This window comes from Hippopotamus amphibius, chromosome 8 (assembly GCF_030028045.1).
Source record: "Hippopotamus amphibius kiboko isolate mHipAmp2 chromosome 8, mHipAmp2.hap2, whole genome shotgun sequence".
In the NCBI taxonomy this organism is placed as follows: domain Eukaryota; kingdom Metazoa; phylum Chordata; class Mammalia; order Artiodactyla; family Hippopotamidae; genus Hippopotamus; species Hippopotamus amphibius.
In genome coordinates this window covers 75,301,732-75,323,279 of record NC_080193.1, presented here as the reverse complement: position 1 = coordinate 75,323,279, position 21,548 = coordinate 75,301,732, and the positions used below count along the sequence as shown (strand labels likewise).

The following is a 21,548-nucleotide window of genomic DNA, read 5'->3' as shown; positions in this document are numbered from 1 at the left end:
TAAATCATATTTGTTAGGTGTTCTCTTCATGGGTGTTGCATTTATGTATTGTTACACCACGTGTTCTAACTACAAAAGTAATGCATGATTCTGACAGAAAATATGACAACTATAGAGGTTTACACATACACACACAAGGAATTAAAAGCACCATGAATCACGTTCCCTGCAAATAACCACAGTCAGCAAATAGTTTGGCAAATATGTATAGCTGTAAAATATTGCGAACATACCAAATATATCTAGTGCTTTCTAACATTCTTGCTTCACTTCTGCTATTGTGAATGTTCTCTCCGGGTCCTTGTATAACATTTAATTTGTGTTAAGTGGCCAAGGAATATGCTATTGTATGAATATAGCAGGATTTGCTTACCCACTACTTCCTGGTGTATCCACTTTTACTTTCTTTTATACAAGGACCTCACTGAATACCCTTGTAGCTAAGTCCTTGTACATACTCATGACTATCTGTGGGAAAGTGCCTTACAACCTATCAACCATTGTCTGTTTCCTTTAAGCTGAGGATTCACAGGCCAGTAGTCTATTTGGGAAGTGAGGGAAACCCTGAAGCAGAGTGGGCAGTAGGATGGGGAGTGATGACCCACAGAAGGCAGCTCTCTGTGGGCAGGGGGAGCTGAATCCTGATGGTTGACGCTGGGAGCCAGTGCAGAAAACACTCCAGACGTATCCTACAGAGACACTAAGGCCCCTGGGGATCTGAGTACTTGTCCCTGTTGGTGATTGGCTGCTCCCAGGTGGTATTAATTTCCCTGCACTTCCAGTCAGCCAGAAGCGCAGGCAAGGAGGGTTTAAAATCCAGAGAAAACCTAGGGGAGAGAAATGCAGGTATGATGTTGGAGTCCACTAAGAGATAAGAACACAGGGGTCTTGACGCTCTGGCACTGAAGGTGAGGAGTGAGCAGAGAGGGTTTACGGAGGGCCTGGCCCCTGATCAGGGTTGCTTAGGATTCCCTGGGGCAACTGCGTAGGGCATGGCCTTGGTAGAGTCTCTGCAGACCCATGTTATGAGGGTCAGGTGAGATGAGTCCAAACTCTGTATTTATCATCAGACAGGAAAAGACAAAATACTGAGTGGCAGAGATTAGCTTAAGATTGCAGAGTAGAAGGATGTGAGCTCACCCCCTTCTGATGAAAACAGCAAAATCACAACTAACTGCTGAACACCCATTGATAAAAAATGCTGAAACCTACAAAAAAGGATACCCTACATCCAAAGACAAAAAGGAGGCCACAGCAAGATGGTAGGAGGGGTGCAATCTCGATAAATTCAAATCCCATACTCACCAGGTGGGTGACTGACAAACTGGACAACAATTATACTATAGCAATTATCCCACAGGAGTGAAAATTCTGAGCCCCACCTCAGGTTTCCCAGCCTGGGGGTCTGGCAACAGGAGAAGAAGTTCCCAGGGAATCTAGCTTTGAAGGCCAATGGAGTTTCATTGCAGGACTTCCACAGGACCGGGGGAAACAGAAACTACACTTGGAGGGTACACACAAAGTCTCGTGTTCACTGGGGAAAAAGCAGTGACCCCATAAGAGACTGGGCCAGAAAAACCTGCTAGAATTGAAAGGTCTTCTGTGGGGGCAGAGGGCAGTTGGGACTCACTGCAGGGACAAGGACACTGGCAGCAGCACTTCTGGGAAGCAGCCATTGCCATAAGCCCACCCAGAGGCTGACGTTACCCTCACCAAACAGCCTATAGGCTCCAGTGCTGGGTCGCTTCAGGCCAAACAACCAACAGGCTGGGAACACAGTCCCACTCATCAGCAGACAAGCACATTAAAGTTTCACTGAGCATGGCCCTGCCCACCAGAGGGCCAAGACCCACCTCCACCCACCACCAGTCCCTCCCAACAGGAAGCTTACACAACCCTCTTAAATAGGCTCATCCACCAGAGGGCAGACAGTAGAAGCAAGAACTACATCCCTGCAGGCTGTGGAATGGAATCCACAGTCACAGAAAGTTAGACAACATGAAATGGCAAAGGTATATGTCCCAGATGAAGGAACAAGATAAAGCCCCAGGAAAACAACTAAGTGAAGTGGAGGTAGGCAACCATCCAGAAAAAGAATTTAGAATCATGATAGTGAAGATGATCCAGGATCTTGGAAAAAAAAGAATGGAGGCAAGGATTGAGAAGATGCGAGAAATGTTTACAAAGACCTAGAAGAACTAAAGAACAAACAAAATATAATAACTGAAATAAAAAAACACTAGAAGGAATCCACAGCAGAATACCTGAGGCAGAAGAACAGATAAGTGACCTGGAAGACAGAATAGTGGAAATCACTGCCATGAAACAGAATAAAGAAAACAAACGAAAAGAAATGAAGACCGTCTCAGAGACCTCTGGGACAACATTAAATGCACCAACATTTGCATTATAGGGGTCCAGGAAGAAGAAGAAGAAGAGAGAGAAAGGACCTGAGAAAATATTTGAAGAGATAATTGCTGAAAACTTCCCTAACACGGGAAAGGAAACAGTCACCCAAGTCCAGGAAGTGCAGAGAGTCTCAGGCAGGATGAAACCAATGAGGAACACATGGAGAAGCATAGTAATCAAATTGATGTAAATTAAAGACAAAGAAAAAACGTTAAAGACGACAAGGGAAAATGACAAATAACATACAAGGGAAATCCCATACAGTCATCAGCTGATCTTTCAGCAGAAACTCTGAAGGCCAGAAGGGAGTGGCATGATATATTTAAAGTGATGAAGGGGAAGAAGCTGCAACCAAAAATACTCAAACCAGCAAGGCTCTCATTCCAATTTGATAGTGAGATCAAAAGCTTCACAGAGAAGCACAAAGGTAAAATAGTTCAGCATCACCAGACCAGCTTTGCAACAAATGCTAAAGCAACTTCTCTAGATGGGAAAGAGTCTGCCAACTTACAAAAACCTTGTACATCTGTAGACTGGTATGTCAAAACCTCATGGGAACAGCAAACCCAAAAACTACAACAGATGCACACACACACACACACACACACATACACACACACACATGAAAGAAAAAACAACCCAGACACAACACTAAAGCTGGCCATCAAACCACAGGATAAGAGAACAAGAGAGGAAAGGAAGAAAAAAGACCTACAGAAACAAACCCCAAACAATTAAGTTAATGGCAATAGGAACTTACATACTGATAATTACCTTAAATGTAAAGGAATTAAATGCTCCAACCAAAAGACATAGACTGGCTGAATGGATACAAAACCAAGGTCCGTATATATTCTGCCTACAAGAGACCCGCTTCAGACCTATGGACACATGCAGACTGAAAGTGAGGGGATGGAAAAAGGTATTCCATGCAAATGGAGATCAAAAGAAAGCTGGAGTAGCAATACTCATATCAGACAAAAAAAGACTTTAAAATAAAGACTGTTATAAGAGACAAAGAAGGAGGGACTTCCCTGGTGGTGCAGTGATTAAGAATCTGCCTGCCAATGTAGGGGACACAGGTTTGATTTCTGGTCTGGGAAGACCCCACATGCCTCGGAGCAACTAAGCCCATGCACCACAACTACTGAGCCTGTGTGCCACAACTACTGAAGCCTGCATGCCTAGAGCCTGTGCTCTGAACCAAGAGAAGCCACCACAATGAGAAGCCCACACACTGCAATGAAGAGTAGCCCCTGTTCACTGCAATTAGAGAAAGCCCACGCACAGCAACATAGACCCAACACAGCCAAAAATAAATAAATAAATAAATAATAAATAGTAATCTTAAAAAAAGAGAGAGAGACAAAGAAGGGCACTACATAATGATCAAGGCATCAATCCAAGAAAAAAATACAGCTATTGTAAATCTATATGCCCCCAATGTGGGAGCACCTCAATATATAAGGCAAATACTAACAGCCATCAAGGGAGAAGTTGACAGTAACACAATAATAGTGGGGGACTTTAACACCCCACTTTCATCAATAGGGAGATCATCCAGACAGAAAATCAATAAGGAAACACAGGCCTTAAATGACAAATTAGACTAGCTGTACTTAATTGATATTTCTAGAGCATTCCATCCCAAAGCAGCAGAATACACATTCCTCTCATGGACACATGGAACATTCTCCAGGACTGATCACATTCCAAGCTACAGAGCAAGGCTCAGTAAATTTAAGAAAATTGAAATCCTATCAAGCATCTTTTCCAACCACAATGCTATGAGATTAGAAATAAACTACAAGAAAAAAACTAAAAAACACAAACACTTGGAGGCTAAACAATATGTTACTAAACAGCCAATGGATCACTGAAGAAATCAAAGAGGAAACTGATCAAAAAATACCTAGACAAATGAAAATAAAAGCACAACCATCCAAAACCTATGGGATGCAGCAAAAGCAGTTCTAAGGGGGAAGTTTATAGCAATACAGTCCTACCTCACAGAACAAGAAGAATCCCAAATACACAACCTAACCTTACACCTAAAGCAACTAGAGAAAGAGAAGAAGGAGAAGAAGGAGAAGAAGGAGAAGAAGGAGAAGAAGGAGAAGAAGAAGAAGAAGAAGAAGAAGAAGGAGAAGAAGAAAGAGAAGGAGAAGCAGCAGCAGCAGCAGCAGAAGGAGGAGGAGGAGGAGAAGGGGGAGGAGGAGGGGGAGGAGGGGGAGGGGGACAACAGCAACCTCCAAGGCTTTAGAAAGAGAGAAATCATAAAGATCAGAGCAGAAATAAATGAAACAGACATGAAGAAAACAATAGCAAAGATCAATGAAACTAAAAGCTGGACTTTGAAAAGATAAACAAAATGGATAAACATTTAGCCAGACTCATCAAGAAAAAGAGGGAAAGGACTCAAATCATTAAATTAGAAATGAAAAAGGAGAGTTACAGCAGACACCACAGAAATACAAAGGATCATAAGAGACAACTACAAGCAACTGTATGCCAATAAAATGGACAACCTGGAAGAAATGGACAAATTCTTAGAAGTACAATCTTCCAAGACTGAACCAGGAAGCAATAGGAAATATGAACAGACCAATCACAATTCCTGAAGTTGAAACTGTGATTATAAAACTTTCAACAAACAAAAGTCCAGGACCAGATGGCTTCACAGGTGAATTCTATCAAACATTTAGAAAAGAACTAACACCTATCCTTCTGAAACTCTTCCAAAAAATTGCAGAGGGAAGAAAACTCCCAAACTCATTCCATGAGGCCACCATCACCCTGATACCAAAAGCAGACAAAGATACCATAAAAAAATGAAAATTACAGGCCAATATCACTGATGAACATAGATGAAAATAGCCTCAACAAAATACCAGCAATCTGAACCCAACAATGCATTAAAAAGGATCATACATCATGATCAAGTAGGATATATCCTAGGGATGCAAGGATTCTTCAGTATATGCAAGTCAATCAATGTGATACACCACATCAACAAATTGAAGAATAAAAACCATATGATCATCTCAATAGATTCAGAAAAAGCTTTTGACAAAATTCAGTACCCATTTATGATAAAAAAAAAAAAACTCTCCAGAAAGTGGGCACATAGGGAATATACCTCAACATAATAAAGGCCATGTACAACATGCTACAACTAACATCATACTCAATGGTAAAAAGCTAAATGCATTTCCACTCTCTGACACAAATCACAGGAATAGCTTTTTTGATCCATCTTCCAGAGTAATGGAAATAAAAACAAAAACAAAAAGAAACCAGTGGGACCTAGTGAAACTTAAAAGCTTTTGCACAGCAAAGGAAAACGTAATCAAGACAAAAAGACAACCCATAGAATGGGAGAAAATACTTACAAATGATGTGACCGACAAAGGATTAGTGTGCAAAATTTACAAACAGCTAATGTGGCTTAATATCATCAAAACAAACATCCCAATCAAAAAATGGGCAGAAGACCCAAATAGGCATTTCTCTAAAGAAGACATACAGATGGTCAAGAGGCACATGAAAAGATGTTCAACATCCTAATTATTAGAGAAATGCAAATCAAAACTACAGCGAGGTACCACCTCACAGCTGTCAGAATGGTCATCATAAAAAAATCCACAAACAATAAATGCTGGAGAGGCTGTAGAGAGAAGGGAACCATCCTGCACTGTGGGTGGGAATGTAAATTGGTGGAGCCACTATGGAGAACACTATGGAGGTTCCTTAAGAAACTAAAAATAGAGCCACCATATCATCCTGCAACTCCACTCCTGGGCATATACCTGGAGAAAAACGTGGTCCGAAAGGATACACGCACCCCAAAGTTCATTCAGCACTGTTTACAATAGCCAAGACACAGAAGGAACCTAAATGTTCATCGACAAAAGAATAGATAAAGAATACGTGGTCCATACATACTATGGAATATTAGCTGTAAAAAAGAACAAAATAATACCATTTGCAGCAACATGGATGGACCTAGAGATCATCATACTGAGTGATGTAAGTCAGAAAGAGATAGACAAATATTTGATATCACTTATGTGTGGAGTCGACAAAATAATACAGATAGATTTATTTACAGAGCAGAAACAGACTCACAGACATAGAAAACAAATTTATGGTTACCAAAGGGGAAAGGGGGGAGGATAAATTAGGAGTATGGGATTCACAGATACACACCACTATATATAAAATAGATAAACAATAAGGATTTACTGTATAGCACAGGAAACTATATTCAGTATCTTGTAACAACCTATAATGGAAAAACATCTGGAAAAGAAGAGATATATATAACTGAATCGCTTTGCTGTACACCTGAAACTAGCACAGTATTGAAAATCAACTACAGTTCAATTTAAAAAAAAAAAAGACGTGATTCAGTGGTTGCTAAGGAATTCCAGGCAAACTGTTGTTGCCTATGAAGAGATCTAGGCAAGTTCTACCCTCTTTAACTCTAAAAGTAAACTTCCAGCTACCTCCAGCTGACTGAAAGCTATTATCCTGTGATATATTCAAACATTAACTAGGTTTATAATTTGGCTCTTGCCTTGTATAAATTGGAGAGGACAGACTTCCGGCAGGTGACAGTCTTGGTGGCTACGGCAGGGGCACAATGACAGCAGGATCCCAGGGTCCACGTCAACTTGTCCTGGGCCTGCTGCTGTGTGCGCTCAGCCCTGCCCTGTCCCGGGGTGGGAAGCTGTTGGTGGTCCCCTTAGAAGGCAGCCACTGGCTGAGTTTGGTTCCGGTCGTCCAACAGCTGCAGCACAGGGGACATGACATAGTGGTCCTCGCACCTGATGCCTCCATGTACATTAAAGAAGAAGCATTTTTTACCTTGAAGAGGTACCCCGTGCCATTCCGAAGGGAGGACTTGCAAGCAGCTTTTAACAGCCTTGGGCGTACTGTTTTTGCGAATGATTCTTTTCTGCAGCGTGTGGTCAAAACATACAAGAAAGTCAAAGAGGACTCGGCTGTGCTTTTTTCCGCCTGCTCCCATTTACTGCACAACAAGGAGCTGATGGCCTCCCTGGCGGCAAGCAGCTTTGATGCTGTGTTGACAGACCCTTTCCTTCCCTGTGGCCCTATCGTGGCGGAGTACCTGGCTGTGCCTGCCGTGTTCTACTTGAATGGACTGCCGTGCAGCCTGGACTTTCAGGGTACCCAGTGTCCCAACCCACCATCTTATGTGCCCAGGCTTCTGTCTTCTAACTCAGATCACATGACCTTCCTGCAGCGGGTGAAGAATATGTTGATTGCCTGGTCAGAGGGCTTTCTGTGCAGTGTGGTCTATTCCCCGTACGCACCACTTGCCTCCGAGGTCCTTCAGAAAGACGTGACTGTCCAGGACCTTATGAGCTATGGGTCTGTCTGGCTTCTTAGAAGAGACTTCGTGAATAATTACCCGAGGCCCATCATGCCCAATACAGTCTTTGTTGGTGGGATCAACTGTGCTAGCAAGAAGCCACTATCTCAGGTGTGTACTTGAGTGGGAATTCTATATGCCGGTATTCCAGCATGTACTTTGGGTGGATGAGCTGGCCACAGATATGCTGAGTGGGTAAGCTAAGATATCTCGAGTGCCCTCTCTCGTTCGTTTCTATCTCACCCATCTCCTAGGTCTGAGTTGTAATTAATAACTATGTTTGGCATCATCTTCTGGGTTATTTCTTTTATCAGATACTTTAGGAAAGCATACTTTGGCCACCTTGTCCTCTGTGCTACAGTGGATAGTAATCAATTAGAGGCAACACAGGTTAATTGGCATAAACACAGGGCGCTGGCTTCAGGGTTCCTTGCAGAGAACAAAACTGTGCAGCATGCACTTTGCCTGTGATCGGGTCAGGCTCACAAGAGTCAAGATTGCTGAAAGAATTCTTTGTATCTATAGATCCCTGCAGGGAAAATGGCCTTTATGTTCCTGGTTAAAGGTCCAGTTTCTAGATATTCTGACAGGAAGCTGAATCCTGCAGTTCTGTTTCCTCTAATAAGCAAATCACCAGACCGCCAGGTTCTGACATGGGGTAGAGGGTTCATGCATTTCCCTCTCTTACATGCTTATATGTTAATTTTCCCCCTACACAATGGGAAGTATGCAAAACAAAGTAGCATTCACATGCTCTTCCAAATCTCAACAGAGGAGATAGAGAATAGCAGGAGCGGCTCCCCACATGGGGGTTTGGGAAGGATTCTTCAAGAAGGTGACATTTCAGTGGGCATACATGCATTTATTCTTCAAGTATTGGTTGAGGATGTGCTGGTAGCCCAGGGCTTTCCAGCGCTGAGTCTGGCTCCTGCTAAGGGGCTGCCATCGTCCTCGGAGAGTGATGCATCTTACTCCCAGTGTGCCTCTGACATCCCTCATATGTTAAATGATCATGTAACTCTCAGAGGCAGGAGAAACTAGGGCTGCAGGAAGAAAACCAGGTGACACATCAGGTGCCAGGTGAACGCCTCCACCCCACTGCTGCAAGACAGGGTCTCCTGAATGGGGCTCTGATTCTGCTCCTGTAACGTGGAGAGAGATCTGAAAAGCCCTCAAGGGTCCCACGGCAATAAGATTCTGGGACTCACGGCCCGTTGGACACCTTTGTGTCTGGTGGGGTGGTCTGGTGAAGAAAGAAGGAGGTGGTGTTGATTTTCTGAAAGCAAGATGAGAAAATCTAAGAGTATAGAAAACAATTAGTATCCTCTTTCCGACAGAGGAAAGGAAGGGGTGAAATATCATCAAACCAGTGCGTGTATCTCAGGTGAAAGGCAAGAAAGCTAGCGAGCATGTCCAAGCAAGATTTTCATTTCATCACTTTGCATTAGGTTTGCCATTGCCTTGGGGCAGTCTTTATTTATTTACATGATTTCCTTCTTTCTTTAGGATGTTTAATGGGGGAGGCTGCAGCACTTTATCAACCACCTTTCTTGATATTATATTTTTATATCATTTGTTGATATATCTTTCCCCTGTCAATGTGTCTAAGTGGTGAATTGTATTGAGTATGTGTTGATTGCTGCTTTGTTTGATGCATATGAGCTTAGGTGTGAGAATGTCTCTGTAAATTGTACCTGATAGTAGCTCTCCTTGTCCTATTTTAAATGCCTTTAGTATGAAATTCCACTTATTATATATTAATATCATTCCTCCATTGTTTTGTTTACATTTCCCTAGTGTCTCTTTAGTACTCCATGCCTTCAACCTTCTTTCTTTTTAAGCAACATGGAACTGATATTCTTAACCTAGTCAGGCAAATTCCTTTAATAGTGAAATTTTGTCTGCTTGGACTTAGCAATCAATAGATTTGATTATAATTCTTCCACTTCATTTTTATTTTGCTTTGTCATCCCCCCTTTTCTTGATTTTTTTTGGTTTCTCACATTGCTGTTATCTTCCCCCCTTTGTTTATCAAAGAATGTTACCCTGCACTTCCCTCCCTCTAGTGGGGACCATCCTCTTCCCAGTGCTATTGGTAAACGTCCTGAACTTTTCAAGAATAAAGATAAAATCTGTATTTGGTAACAAGGGTCCATAGAGAAATCACAGTCTGGTGTTGGTCAACCTTTGGGATGTCTGAAAGAATAAAGACAGCAGAGCAGCATCGAGAGGAAAGGCCTGAAACTCAAGAATTCCAAGATGTCTATCAGTACCCTCTCAGGATGAGAGACCATCTTTGTAGACATGCAGAGATTCAGAGATGATATCTTTACATCCACGTTGGGTGTGAGGAAAATAACCAGACAGAAGATGGGTGAGAACAGACTTGAAGATGAAAAGGGGAAGAAAGAGTGGGGACCAGGGAAGCTTGCAGTGCTTGTAAGTGGCTCTGAATGTATAATGATAAAACAACACGTTTCCAACATACCGAGTGTCTCCTGAGTCTTCTTGCAAAACACAAAGCATTTGGGAAGGAAAGATCTAATAGAAGCCTGGAACTATAAATACTAAACGTGCAGCAAAAGTCAGGACTTATATAAAAAGCATTCTTGGAGTAGTATTTTCACTCTGGTGGAGCTTCATTTTTTTGGAACAGGATAAAAGGTGAGTGATGGAGGTTTATTTCAGTCAACATGTGGCATCAGTCTTTGGCCATTCCAGAATTCAGAGACTGTGAAGTCAGGGCAAGGTTTAGGGGAAGTTTTGACAAGTAGGGAGTAGACCTCACCATTACTGAACCTTGTACTGGCCCGGAGTCAACACTGGCTATAATAACACAATCTGCAGTTTGCCCTTCTGTGATCTGTAAGTGAACTTTCATGCCATTTAAACTCCAGCCAAGTACTATTATCTACCTCTGGGCTTTTATGGCCCTGTGGGTTCCTTTTGCGTTAATCACATCCTGCCGGTGGCTGAGTGGGTGTGGAAGGTGTGCAAGGAGGAAACTTTGGACGTGTCCCCTTCCAGATGAGGTTAAAGTAAGAGTGGGTTTCACGAAGGCAAGGAGATCCTAGGAAATTTAGGAAATTCAGCAGGTGGGGGTGGGGGGAAGATGATACCCACTCTCTGGCTTTTCAGCTGAGCCTGATGGGAAAGACCAAGACACAGCCGCCAGGAGCCAGGGGCCTCAGAAAGGGCCTGAGGCTGGTGAGGGTGGACTAGACACTGAGATGGCCAGGGAGTGGGGCTGGTCAATATCAGGGCTTTACCGGCCACGCTCAGAATCAAGCTTGGCAGCCGACTCTGAAAATCGTGTTTGCTGAGCCCTGTCTGAAGTCTCCTAGCTCCCATCCAGGGTAGCCAGCATCCTGGTTTGTCCAGAGCTCTTCTGCTTTTAACACTGAAAGTCCCAGGAAACCTCTCAGTTCTGGCAAACCATAGCATATCACACAGTCTCACTAATTCCCTCGGCTCTCTTTGGAGACATACAAAACTATCTGGGGACTTGGAAATAATTAGATCATGAGTAACCGACAGTTGGGGGAAAATCGCCTACTTATGCTTTGCTCTGTTTCCTTTAAATGGATTCCCACTCTGAGTGTGTGCCCTGCATGTGTGTGCATGCAGGTGTGCGTGCGTGTGTTTCCTGAAGCCTGGAGCACTCTGGCGTTGGCTCTGAAGTTTGGGAACAGAGCAGGTGGAGCTAAGATTATTGTTGGGGCTGAATCTAGGGGATTTGTGCCTTTCTTCCTGAGACACACCCACCCCTCCCCTCCAGGTTCTTGTTTCAGCACTCTGGCTAACGCTGCTATTCTTCTGATTGAGTTATTTTTGTTGCATCCTTTCAGAGCTTCTGTTTGACATCCATCTCTAAGCCTGTTCCTCATTAGTTTAGCGTGGGGCCTTTGCCAGGTCATACTCCAGAGTCTGTATTTACTAGTTGGGATCGCTGCCTTCTCTGATTCTCATCCTATGCACACAGACATTTTCTAAAATCCCATCTTCCTGCTTCATTCAGGGGAACCGCAGATTGCTCCTGTTCTAGTAGTTGTAAGATTCATTGTTAACTGGAAAGTGGGTCAGAGTTTACGGTGATTGTGAAACTCACTTGATTAAAAAATACTCACTTGATTTAAAAAATTACTCCTTGATAAAAAAGAAGTTGTCTTGATGGCAATAGGATGCCATTAGCAAAGGGAAGGCCTTTGAATCAATTCAGCCCCCAGGTTTTGAATGATGCTGTCTCACATGCAGAGGGGAACAAGCTGGTGTAATCTGCAGAGGGCTTAGCATGCAGCCCTCTCTCTGTTCTTCATTTTTTATTCCTTGGGCCCTTGGCCCAGAAGTTTCTTTAGAAAGTCCCATTGCCTCGGGGACACAGTGGTTAAGAATCCACCTGCCAGTGCGGGGACACGGGTTCAATCCCTGGGCCGGGAAGATCCCACATGCCTCGGAACAACTAATCCCACAGGTGACCGTGAGCCGCAACTACTGGAGCCTGCGCATCTAGAGCCCGTGCTCTGAAACAGGAGAAGCCACCACAACGAGAAGCCCATTCACCGCAGTGAAGCGTAGCTCCTGCTTACCGCAACTAGAGAAAGCCCATGCGCAGCAATGAAGACCCAATGCAGCCAAAAATAAAATGAAAAAATAAAAAAATAAATCTTTAAGAAAAAGTCCCATTGCCTCATCTTGAGCTTTGTCCTTAAATAGCCAAGGCTGTGATACCTGCAAATGATCCATGTTGGATGCCTCCTGAGACAACCGAGCAGCCTTACAGGTGCAGCCTTCCTTGGGTGACAGTGACGGACATAGTGACAGAAGGAATTGGCTTCTGCAACCGGATGTGAGCACTCTGTGAGGGTCATATGCTGGGTGGGTGAAGACTCTGTCCGTTGCCCCTTCCCCCAAGTGGCTTTGGTAGTCAGGGTTTACTCACATGTCCTTGACCTTCTCTGAACTCCACAGAAGGAGCTCAGATCGCTGGGACACACTTGGCAACGGTTTCTGTCCCCTATTCTGTATTTTTCATACCGAGAGAGGAATAGTTTACTTTTTACAGTACGTTATGGAACCAGCAAAGAAAGATTCACATAAATTTCTACATATTCGTCTTGCTAAAGCAGGCAAGTTGACGTCAACACTCTAGAAACTCTTCTCCAGGAAAGGTGGGAAAATGCATGGTTGATGGTTAAATTTCAGCACTGAGTTGACGTGAATATGCTCTTTAATCATCCAAGTGTATTTGGCTGCCAAATGGGAAATTCTGCCATAGGCTGCAGGGAGGCAAGGGCTGTGAAAGGATGTTTTGCTCTTTGAGGTTTTCCCTTAATCGTGAGCCTAGTCCTTAATGCCGTCTCTAGCTCTGTGCTTTGACTTCATTCATTCTTTCAACTTAAAAAAAGATATGCTAGAAGCCTTGAACAGTAATACAGGTCTTTACCGTAAATTTTCTTAGAGAGGCAGCAAGGAGCTTTAAAGTCCATAGAAATCCTCTTTAGACAGTGTTCCTCTTCTCCAATGTTTCCTTTCACAGAATCGGCTGAAAGGCTCTCCCCTCTCTCCAGGATGCCCCTTCCCCTCTCCTCCCTTCTCCCTGTTGTCTTCATCTTTCTCCTCCAGCCCCCCTCCCAAAGCCTGCTTTGTTCCAAGACTCTCCCAGCTGCCTGCAGCCCTGGGGAAGTGGAGCTGGTCTTACCTGGGATCGTTTTCCTTTTGGCAACTAGGCACATTACCTGGATTCTGCATCTCAGAGAAGAACCCAAGTGATAACTCTGTAAGAGGAAGACTTCCTCCTTTGGGATGGAAGGGAGTTAGGCAGGGATGGATGCTATAACACACACTAATACTTTGTGTCCTTATCACTCTCACACACACACACACAGATACACACACACACACACACACACACACACACACACTGCTTTTACCACATTCTAAAGAGGAAGATACCTGATTCATAGGTGGATGTTTGCAGTCGCTAGAGAATATGAGAAAGAAAATTAACTGGAAATGTCTCTTCTGGTCCTAGGAATTTGAAGCCTATGTAAATGCTTCCGGAGAGCATGGAATTGTGGTTTTCTCTTTGGGCTCGATGGTCTCAGAGATTCCGGAGCAGAAAGCTATGGAAATTGCTGATGCTTTGGGCAAAATACCTCAGACGGTAGGAAGATTCTATATGATTTCTTTTTATCCTTCTTCACAAGAATTCTAACCCCAGGCTTTCAGTACCTAAATTAATTCTATGAGTTGGGCTTTAGACTTGGGTTTCCCTGCCACTTCCCAATTATTAATCCAAAATTGTTCTCTTTTTGCAATTTCACTGTCAACTACTCTGTTAATCATGATCCACTTCATGAGCTCTCTTTCTTGCTAAGTGACTCAAAAGTATATTAAAGATAATTTTTTTAAAAAAATAAAATGAGTAGGATAGTGTTTCTTTGTTTATATTACATATGAATGTTTCTCCAAAAAGCTGTTGGTTAGGACACTGGATTTGTTTCCTATATTTCTGCTTTTAGTTCCATGCCCACTCTTTTTATAAAGTAAACTTTCCCTTGAAGTGCATAAAAGTGCAAAAATTGTATATGTACAGCTGGATGAATTTTCACAAATTCACAAAGTGAGCATACCCATGGAATCAAGCCTCTGGATCAGGACCCAGAATGTTACCCATCCTCAGAAGGCTTCTTAGTCACTATACCTCCCACCCTTGCCAAGGTTATATTCATTCAGAGACTCCACTTTCTAGCTACTAGAGCAGATATCTTTTTTTGTTTTAAAAATTGTGTTATGTTCCTGAACAGTTTTGTTTTTCCTTCTGTAAGATCCTGTGGCGGTATACTGGGACTCCACCACCGAATCTTGTGAAGAATACAAAACTGGTCAAGTGGCTGCCCCAAAACGATCTGCTTGGTAAGTGGGGAGGATTTGATGTGTAGGTCAAACCAAGGTTAGGTTAAGAAAGTGGCTTAGGCAGGGCTATTCTAAAGGATTGTTTGGCTGGAAAATATTATGGCCAAAGTATCTCACATGGCTTTTGACCCAGTAGGACATCTCAACCCACATTTTCTTCCATACGCTTCTGCAAGGGCTGCATGATTTTGGCACAGGGTCCTGAGAGTGCTTTCAGAACCTAGATGAGGTGAGATTGTGAAACTCAGTGGCTTGACTGCTGGCATCCCTCCCTGTTTTGCTCTTCAGGTCACCCAAAGGCTCGGGCCTTTATCACACATTCCGGCTCCCATGGTATTTATGAAGGAATATGCAATGGCGTTCCCATGGTGATGATGCCCTTGTTTGGTGATCAGATGGACAATGCGAAGCGCATGGAGACCCGGGGAGCTGGAGTGACCTTGAACGTCCTGGAAATGAGTTCGGAAGATTTAGAAAACGCCCTGAAAACTGTCATCAATGACAAAAGGTAAGAGAGAAGCTACCAAGGAATGCTACTTGTATTTTGGCCATTGCTTCAGAATAAATATTCCAATGTGAAAACAAATACATTCAAGACCTTGATGTAAGGTAAGTAAGATGATTTGGGGGTTATTATAATTCACTTCATAAAAGCTGCTTTAATTCCTATAAAATTTATCATAGAAATGATTTTAAATATATGATTTCCCCTGGTATACTTAAAAGTCCAATTTATAAAAAAAATAATATCAACATACTAGATGTCTGACCTGTAAGTTCCTGCAAAGGGAGAAGTATTCCATTACAAGTAGCATAGTGTCTATGAGATAAAAACAAACCAGGTACTTAAAGGTATGGCTTTTCCCAGCACTGAAACCTGTGAGAAATTTTGTCCATGGGGATTTATAAATGTGTGTGTGTGTGTGTGTGTGTGTTATGTGATATGACGAAAGCTTATAATAAAAGCAAAGTCAAGTTTGTTCAAATGTGGCTCTGAAAATGATTCAGAAGGCAAAAGCCATCAGATCAAATGATCTCTGCATGAACTTTATTGTATTGCTGTCAATTGCTACAAGTAATAAGCTGGTCAATACCTTATGGGAAGAAGTGACAGCAGGAGTGGACTTCAGCCAACATCAGCCATGTGTGTGAGTGTGCATGCACACGTGTGTATGTATTTTTGAGAGTGTCAGGAACCTTCACCCATACTTGCTTCATTTTGAAGGAGGATAGATGTGAAAGGACTGCAGTGCGTTCAGATGGGAGGACACTCTGCACACGGGGACACAGCCTGGACGAGGGAAAATGGGCGAGAAACGGTGGTGCTAACGTGTATGATGTCAACCTTCCCAGAGCACTTGGTGTGGTTCTTGTTCCTGTTGGCTCTGGCAGCCCAGCTTGTCAGCAGCAGCTCGTGGTGCTCACACATCACTACAATTAAAGCTCGATTTCTTTCCATATGCTGCAAAATCAGTTTTGCGGTTCATGTTAGTGATGTAATTTTGACCTTTTTTTCAGTGGTATGGACAACTACTTGTAACCTAAAAGTGACTTGGTTGAAGTTCTCTGCTATATTATTATTTTAAAAAAACACTAATCAGTCAGCTTAAGTTACTAACTTCATCTATTCATTTCTGAGCCATCTCTGTGAATCTCCAAGTTCCCAGCACTCTAAGCTGGGACTGGACTTATGTAAGATAAAGAGAAGTGGAAAAATTTCCAACATCAGATTATTCAACCAGGCCATATCAGGTGCTCAATCAATATTGAATGAATGCATGAAAGTCCAAGAAAATCTATATTGTATAAGAGAAGATTTATATAAAAGGAAGATGTTTATCAGAATCTATGGCCAAATATTAATAGTACATTATCATCACCTATCCAAATAAAATTTGGATGTATTCAAGGACAGCGATGATCATAATTGCTCCTGAATAAGCATCTCTCCTTTCTCTTTCTTCTCTTTTTCCCTTGCCTTCTCCTTCTCCTCTTCCTCTCTCCTCTTCCACTTCCTTCTCTTTCTTCTTTTAGTGCATCCATACTAAGGGTTGAAGTATCTAACCCATTTTGGATTCAGAGATTCTGACTCAGCTATCAACACAGTCCAAAGTAAACAGGACTCCTTATTTTTTCTTTACCAGACTGCAAAAACACTGCCTCATGCAAAATTTAGCATTTGGAGAGTTTGATGTTTCACCAGTTGATTTGAAAGTATAGCAGTGTCTTGGAGATGGCACTAAAAATGTCTTTCTTTGGTTAGAAGTGATTGTTTACAATCTCATTGAATGGGAAATGATTAATAATTTCTGAGATGACCTTTTCCTTTATTTCTATATGTTGTTACCAAAAAAGTATGATCTGATTTCCTACAAAGAGAGCACTAAAAAGAAAAGAAGAAGAGCAGAAAGCAAGTTTCAAATAATTTAAAATTACAATTTTGGCTTCCAGTTTATCTCCCACCCCCTCACTGCATGGCATGGGGCATCTTACTTCCCCAACCAGGGATCCAACCCACGCCCCTTACAGTGGATGCTCGGAGTCTTAACCACTAGACCACCAGTGCCAGGAAAGTCCCTGGGTGCCAGTTTTCTTTCTTTTCTCTTTCTTTCTTTCTTTCCTTCCTCCTGTTTTCTTTCTTTCTTTCCTTCTTTCTTTCTTTCTTTCTTTCTTTCTTTCTTTCTTTCTTTCTTTCTTTCTTTCTTTCTTTCTCTCTTTCTCTCTCTCTCTCTCTCTCTCTCTCTTTCTTTCTTTCTTTTTTTCTTTCATAAAGAATATTTTGTGTGTGTGTGTGTTCTTTTCTGGTTCCAAGAGAAAGTCTGTCAAGTTTGGGAAATCCAGTAGCGTTCCTTACTGGAAGCAAGCATAGAGGGGGATGGTTCACTAATGTCAGTGTTCCAGGCATTCACAGAACTGTCTTTGTGTTCAGCTACAAGGAAAACATCATGCGCCTCTCCAGCCTTCACAAGGACCGCCCCATCGAGCCTCTAGACCTGGCTGTATTCTGGGTGGAGTTCGTGATGAGGCACAAGGGGGCGCCACACCTGCGGCCTGCAGCCCATGACCTCACGTGGTACCAGTACCACTCTTTGGATGTGATTGGCTTCCTCCTGGCAGTCATACTGACGGTCATCTTCATCACCTTTAAGGGCTGTGCCTTCGTCTTCCGGAAATTCTTCGGGAAAAAAGGGCGTGTGAAGAAATCTCATAAATCCAAGGCACACTGAACGCTGTGGTGGAAACCTGCAGAAAGAGTCAGGTTAAATTCATGTTATGCTTATTCAAGAAATACTTTGCCAGAAAATGATGCCCCAGAGTGTGTTTTAAAAAGCAAAAGTGATCAAATGGAGATATCTGAGTATCTTTTCTGCCCTCCTCCTGTATCTTTATTCTGGACTTTACTTGCCATCTTTCAGATGACTTGCTAAGAGGGTTGGCTGGCTAGGTTCCTCCTTCAACCTGCAACACTTTTCCTACTCAGAAATGGGGCTTGTTTGGGAGCCACGGCTGCACACCCACCACCACCCCCACCCCTAGGATGACAGTTGTAACCTCCTCTTCTGGCATCTGTAGACGGTTGTGATAGGTTCCTTCACCAATAATGTCTGGTTCCAAATTATGCTCATGCTTCACAGATGTCACTTTGTGCATGTAAAGAAGGGAACGTCTATTCCTTGTACTTGATATGATATGAATGAATGGTATAGATTCTGACTTGGTGGGGAAAGAATGGTGTATAAAATTGATGGGTGATGTGCCTGAGCAGATAATCGCTGCTTGTGCCAAATGGATCCGAATTTGACAAAAGCCTAAATTACAGCAACTGGCAAGTGTATTTTCTCTGATGTAATAACTAAAACATATTAATAAATTCATATAAATCATATTTGTTAGGTGTTCTCTTCATGGGTGTTGCATTTATGTATTGTTACACCACGTGTTCTAACTACAAAAGTAATGCATGATTCTGACAGAAAATATGACAACTATAGAGGTTTACACATACACACACAAGGAATTAAAAGCACCATGAATCACGTTCCCTGCAAATAACCACAGTCAGCAAATAGTTTGGCAAATATGTATAGCTGTAAAATATTGCGAACATACCAAATATATCTAGTGCTTTCTAACATTCTTGCTTCACTTCTGCTATTGTGAATGTTCTCTCCGGGTCCTTGTATAACATTTAATTTGTGTTAAGTGGCCAAGGAATATGCTATTGCATGAATATAGCAGGATTTACTTACCCACTACTTCCTGGTGTATCCACTTTTACTTTCTTTTATACAAGGACCTCACTGAATACCCTAGTAGCTAAGTCTTTGTACATACTCATGACTATCTGTGGGAAAGTGCCTTACAACCTATCAACCATTGTCTGTTTCCTTTAAGCTGAGGATTCACAGGCCAGTAGTCTATTTGGGAAGTGAGGGAAACCCTGAAGCAGAGTGGGCAGTAGGATGGGGAGTGATGACTCACAGAAGGCAGCTCTCTGTGGGCAGGGGGAGCTGAATCCTGATGGTTGACGCTGGGAGCCAGTGCAGAAAACACTCCAGACATATCCTACAGAGACACTAAGGCCCCTGGGGATCTGAGTACTTGTCCCTGTTGGTGATTGGCTGCTCCCAGGTGGTATTAATTTCCCTGCACTTTCAGTCGCCCACAAAGGCAAGCAAGGAGAACTTTATAACCCAGAGAGAGCCCAGGAGAGAGAAATGTAGGTGTGGTGTTGAAGGTGGGGTCCTGTGCACTAAGAGATAAGAACACAGCAACCTGGGTGAGCCCTGATGCATGGTTACCTTGGGCAAATGGTTTGAGATATCCCCAAACTGTGTCCAGAGAGGTTCAATCAGTGTTGAAGAAGCCAGGTTCTCACACCGCCTTCAGTATGAAGTACTATCTGGAAAAAAGAAAGTCTCAGTTTGATAGGCAAAGTGGGATTTTGTTTTAAATTTGCTGTTTTTGTTTTTAAAGGTTGAATTTTTTTTCAAGCTTATGAGCCATTTGTATTTCTTTTTTGGAGAATATCCTTTGCCTGTTTTCCCATGAGTTGTATTACCCTGAGGACTTAAGAGTGTTTACTCCATCACTGAAAATACCCTCCTGTCATGTGCATTTTTTTCTTCCACTTGTTTTTTAATTTTCCCACACCTTTGTTTGCTGGTTTGTTTTCTGCTTTGTGTTACCTGTAGAAGTTTTAAATGTGCGGGCTTCAAATTGGAACTGGGGTCTTGGCTAGCTAGAATTTCTCCTGACCCCAGCCCCTCTATTCCTTCCCACATCTCTGAGCCCCGTGGTGACTTATGGACTGTCCATCCCCCTGCTGTTCCAACCCCCACTCCCCAGGGACCCCAAGCTGCTCTGACCTCCCCCTTTGCACCTGTGTGTTCCTAACTTTTAGGCCCTCTTGTTTACAAGTAAGAGAACCCAACTTGGGGTATCACAAGCAAAATTTTGTAATGAGATGGTCTTCCTAAAGATAAGAGGCTCACGGCCAAGACTGCAGAGGAGCTGGGCCTAGTGGAACCTCTCTGGCTCTCTCCTGTCCTTGCCGGTTTTGGGTGCCGGGTTTATGCCTCCCTCTCCTCTCAACCTTACCTGCTCCTCAGTCCCCAGAAGCCTCATCCCCCAGATCCCACAGGGGACTGACTGCATTCTCTTTTATCCAGAGTTCCAAATTCTTGGGAGAAAAAACCTGATTGGTCCAGCTGGATCAGGTGTCCACTCCTTGCCCAATCAGGAGTGGTGAGGGAGGGATTATAAACGGAAAACATGGCCGCCAGGAGCCCGTAACTGTGACCCCATGGGTCAGGGAAAGGGGAGTTTTGTGAGCCGAGGAGGTGCCCCCAGATGTGTTCTCTACATACATACATTATTTCCATTTTTTCCACTTTCTTCCTTGGCCCTTTCATGCACTTAAGCTCACAGGTTTCTACAAATACCACGTTATTTTCAGGTTGGTTCCCATAGAAGCAGAGGTGGGAAGCTCAGTTGAATGACAGCAGTAAGAGAAGAGAGGCTGAGTTTATGAGTGGATTGTATGTGAGTCGTGTATTACTGTTATCTCAGAAAAAAAAGAGTATTTTCATTTTGGAAAACCAAGCAGAACCTACTTCATTCTCTTGGACCTCATCCTATTAGTGTCCTCTCTAGATAATGTGTTCTGGACACCTGACTTTCGGCCATGGCTTACACTCACCGTGTGTGTAATAATAATAAAAAAAGACCCCTCCTCCACCCCTTATGATAGCCATGTTCTTCACAATGTGACCTTGCAGCTTTTCCTACCAAAAGGGGGAATCTATATCCCTACCCCTTGAGTCTGGACTGGCATGTAACCTCCCTTGGCTGTTAGAAGGTCACAGAGGTGAAGGGTTCAGTTCAAGTCTAGGCCCTGAGAGGTCTTGGTGTGTCTTGGTGTGTGAGGCCATCTTAGACCAGCCAACCCTCATCTAACCCACCAGCTACCACAGATGCATGAGTGACGCCAGTTATGCTTGACTGGACAGCCCAGATCAACAGAACCACCCGACTGACCCATAGACTTATGAACAATAATAAACTTGCTTTCAGTTACTAAGTTTTGAGGTAGTTTGTCACACAGCAACAGCTAACTGATACATTCACTTCTGGCTTGAAGTCCACGATCTTTCATGTGTTGGGTCTTCAGACTCTCAGAGGACAAATGGGTGTCCTACTCACCTCTGTATCCACCACAACATCCTTAGCTGCACACGGCAGGCATGCAGTCAGGGTCTGTGGAATGTAATTGCAACCACTTCACTTGAGTAATCTTTGAAAGAGAAAAGAAGGCCCAGAAGGG

The 21,548-nt window shown here is 43.0% G+C and overlaps 2 protein-coding genes across 2 annotated transcripts in view; both read left to right on the top strand.

Moving 5' to 3' along the window:
• Positions 1–7,054: 7,054 nt before the first annotated feature.
• On the top strand, positions 7,055–18,586 carry LOC130858126 (UDP-glucuronosyltransferase 1A1-like). The gene is made up of 5 exons (XM_057744013.1): positions 7,055–7,918; positions 13,839–13,970; positions 14,635–14,722; positions 15,011–15,230; positions 17,652–18,586. The coding sequence occupies exons 1-5, from the start codon at positions 7,055–7,057 to the stop codon at positions 17,947–17,949; spliced, it is 1,602 nt and encodes a 533-aa protein (XP_057599996.1). The 3' UTR covers positions 17,950–18,586.
• A 2,323-nt stretch (positions 18,587–20,909) lies between these two features.
• Positions 20,910–21,548, top strand: part of MROH2A (maestro heat like repeat family member 2A) — a 47,357-nt gene continuing 46,718 nt past the window's right edge. Inside the window, exon 1 of the mRNA XM_057746484.1 lies at positions 20,910–20,925. Coding sequence (XP_057602467.1) covers positions 20,910–20,925 — 16 coding nt within the window. The remainder of the gene's footprint in view (positions 20,926–21,548) is intronic.

Coding starts and splice junctions, on each gene's coding strand:
- LOC130858126 (XM_057744013.1), top strand. CDS start 7,055: ATGACAGCAGGATCCCAGGGTCCACGTCAACTTGTCCTGGGCCTGCTG. Junction 14,723..15,010: donor GCCCCAAAACGATCTGCTTG/GTAAGTGGGGAG, acceptor TTTGCTCTTCAG/GTCACCCAAAGGCTCGGGCC. Junction 15,231..17,651: donor ACTGTCATCAATGACAAAAG/GTAAGAGAGAAG, acceptor CTTTGTGTTCAG/CTACAAGGAAAACATCATGC.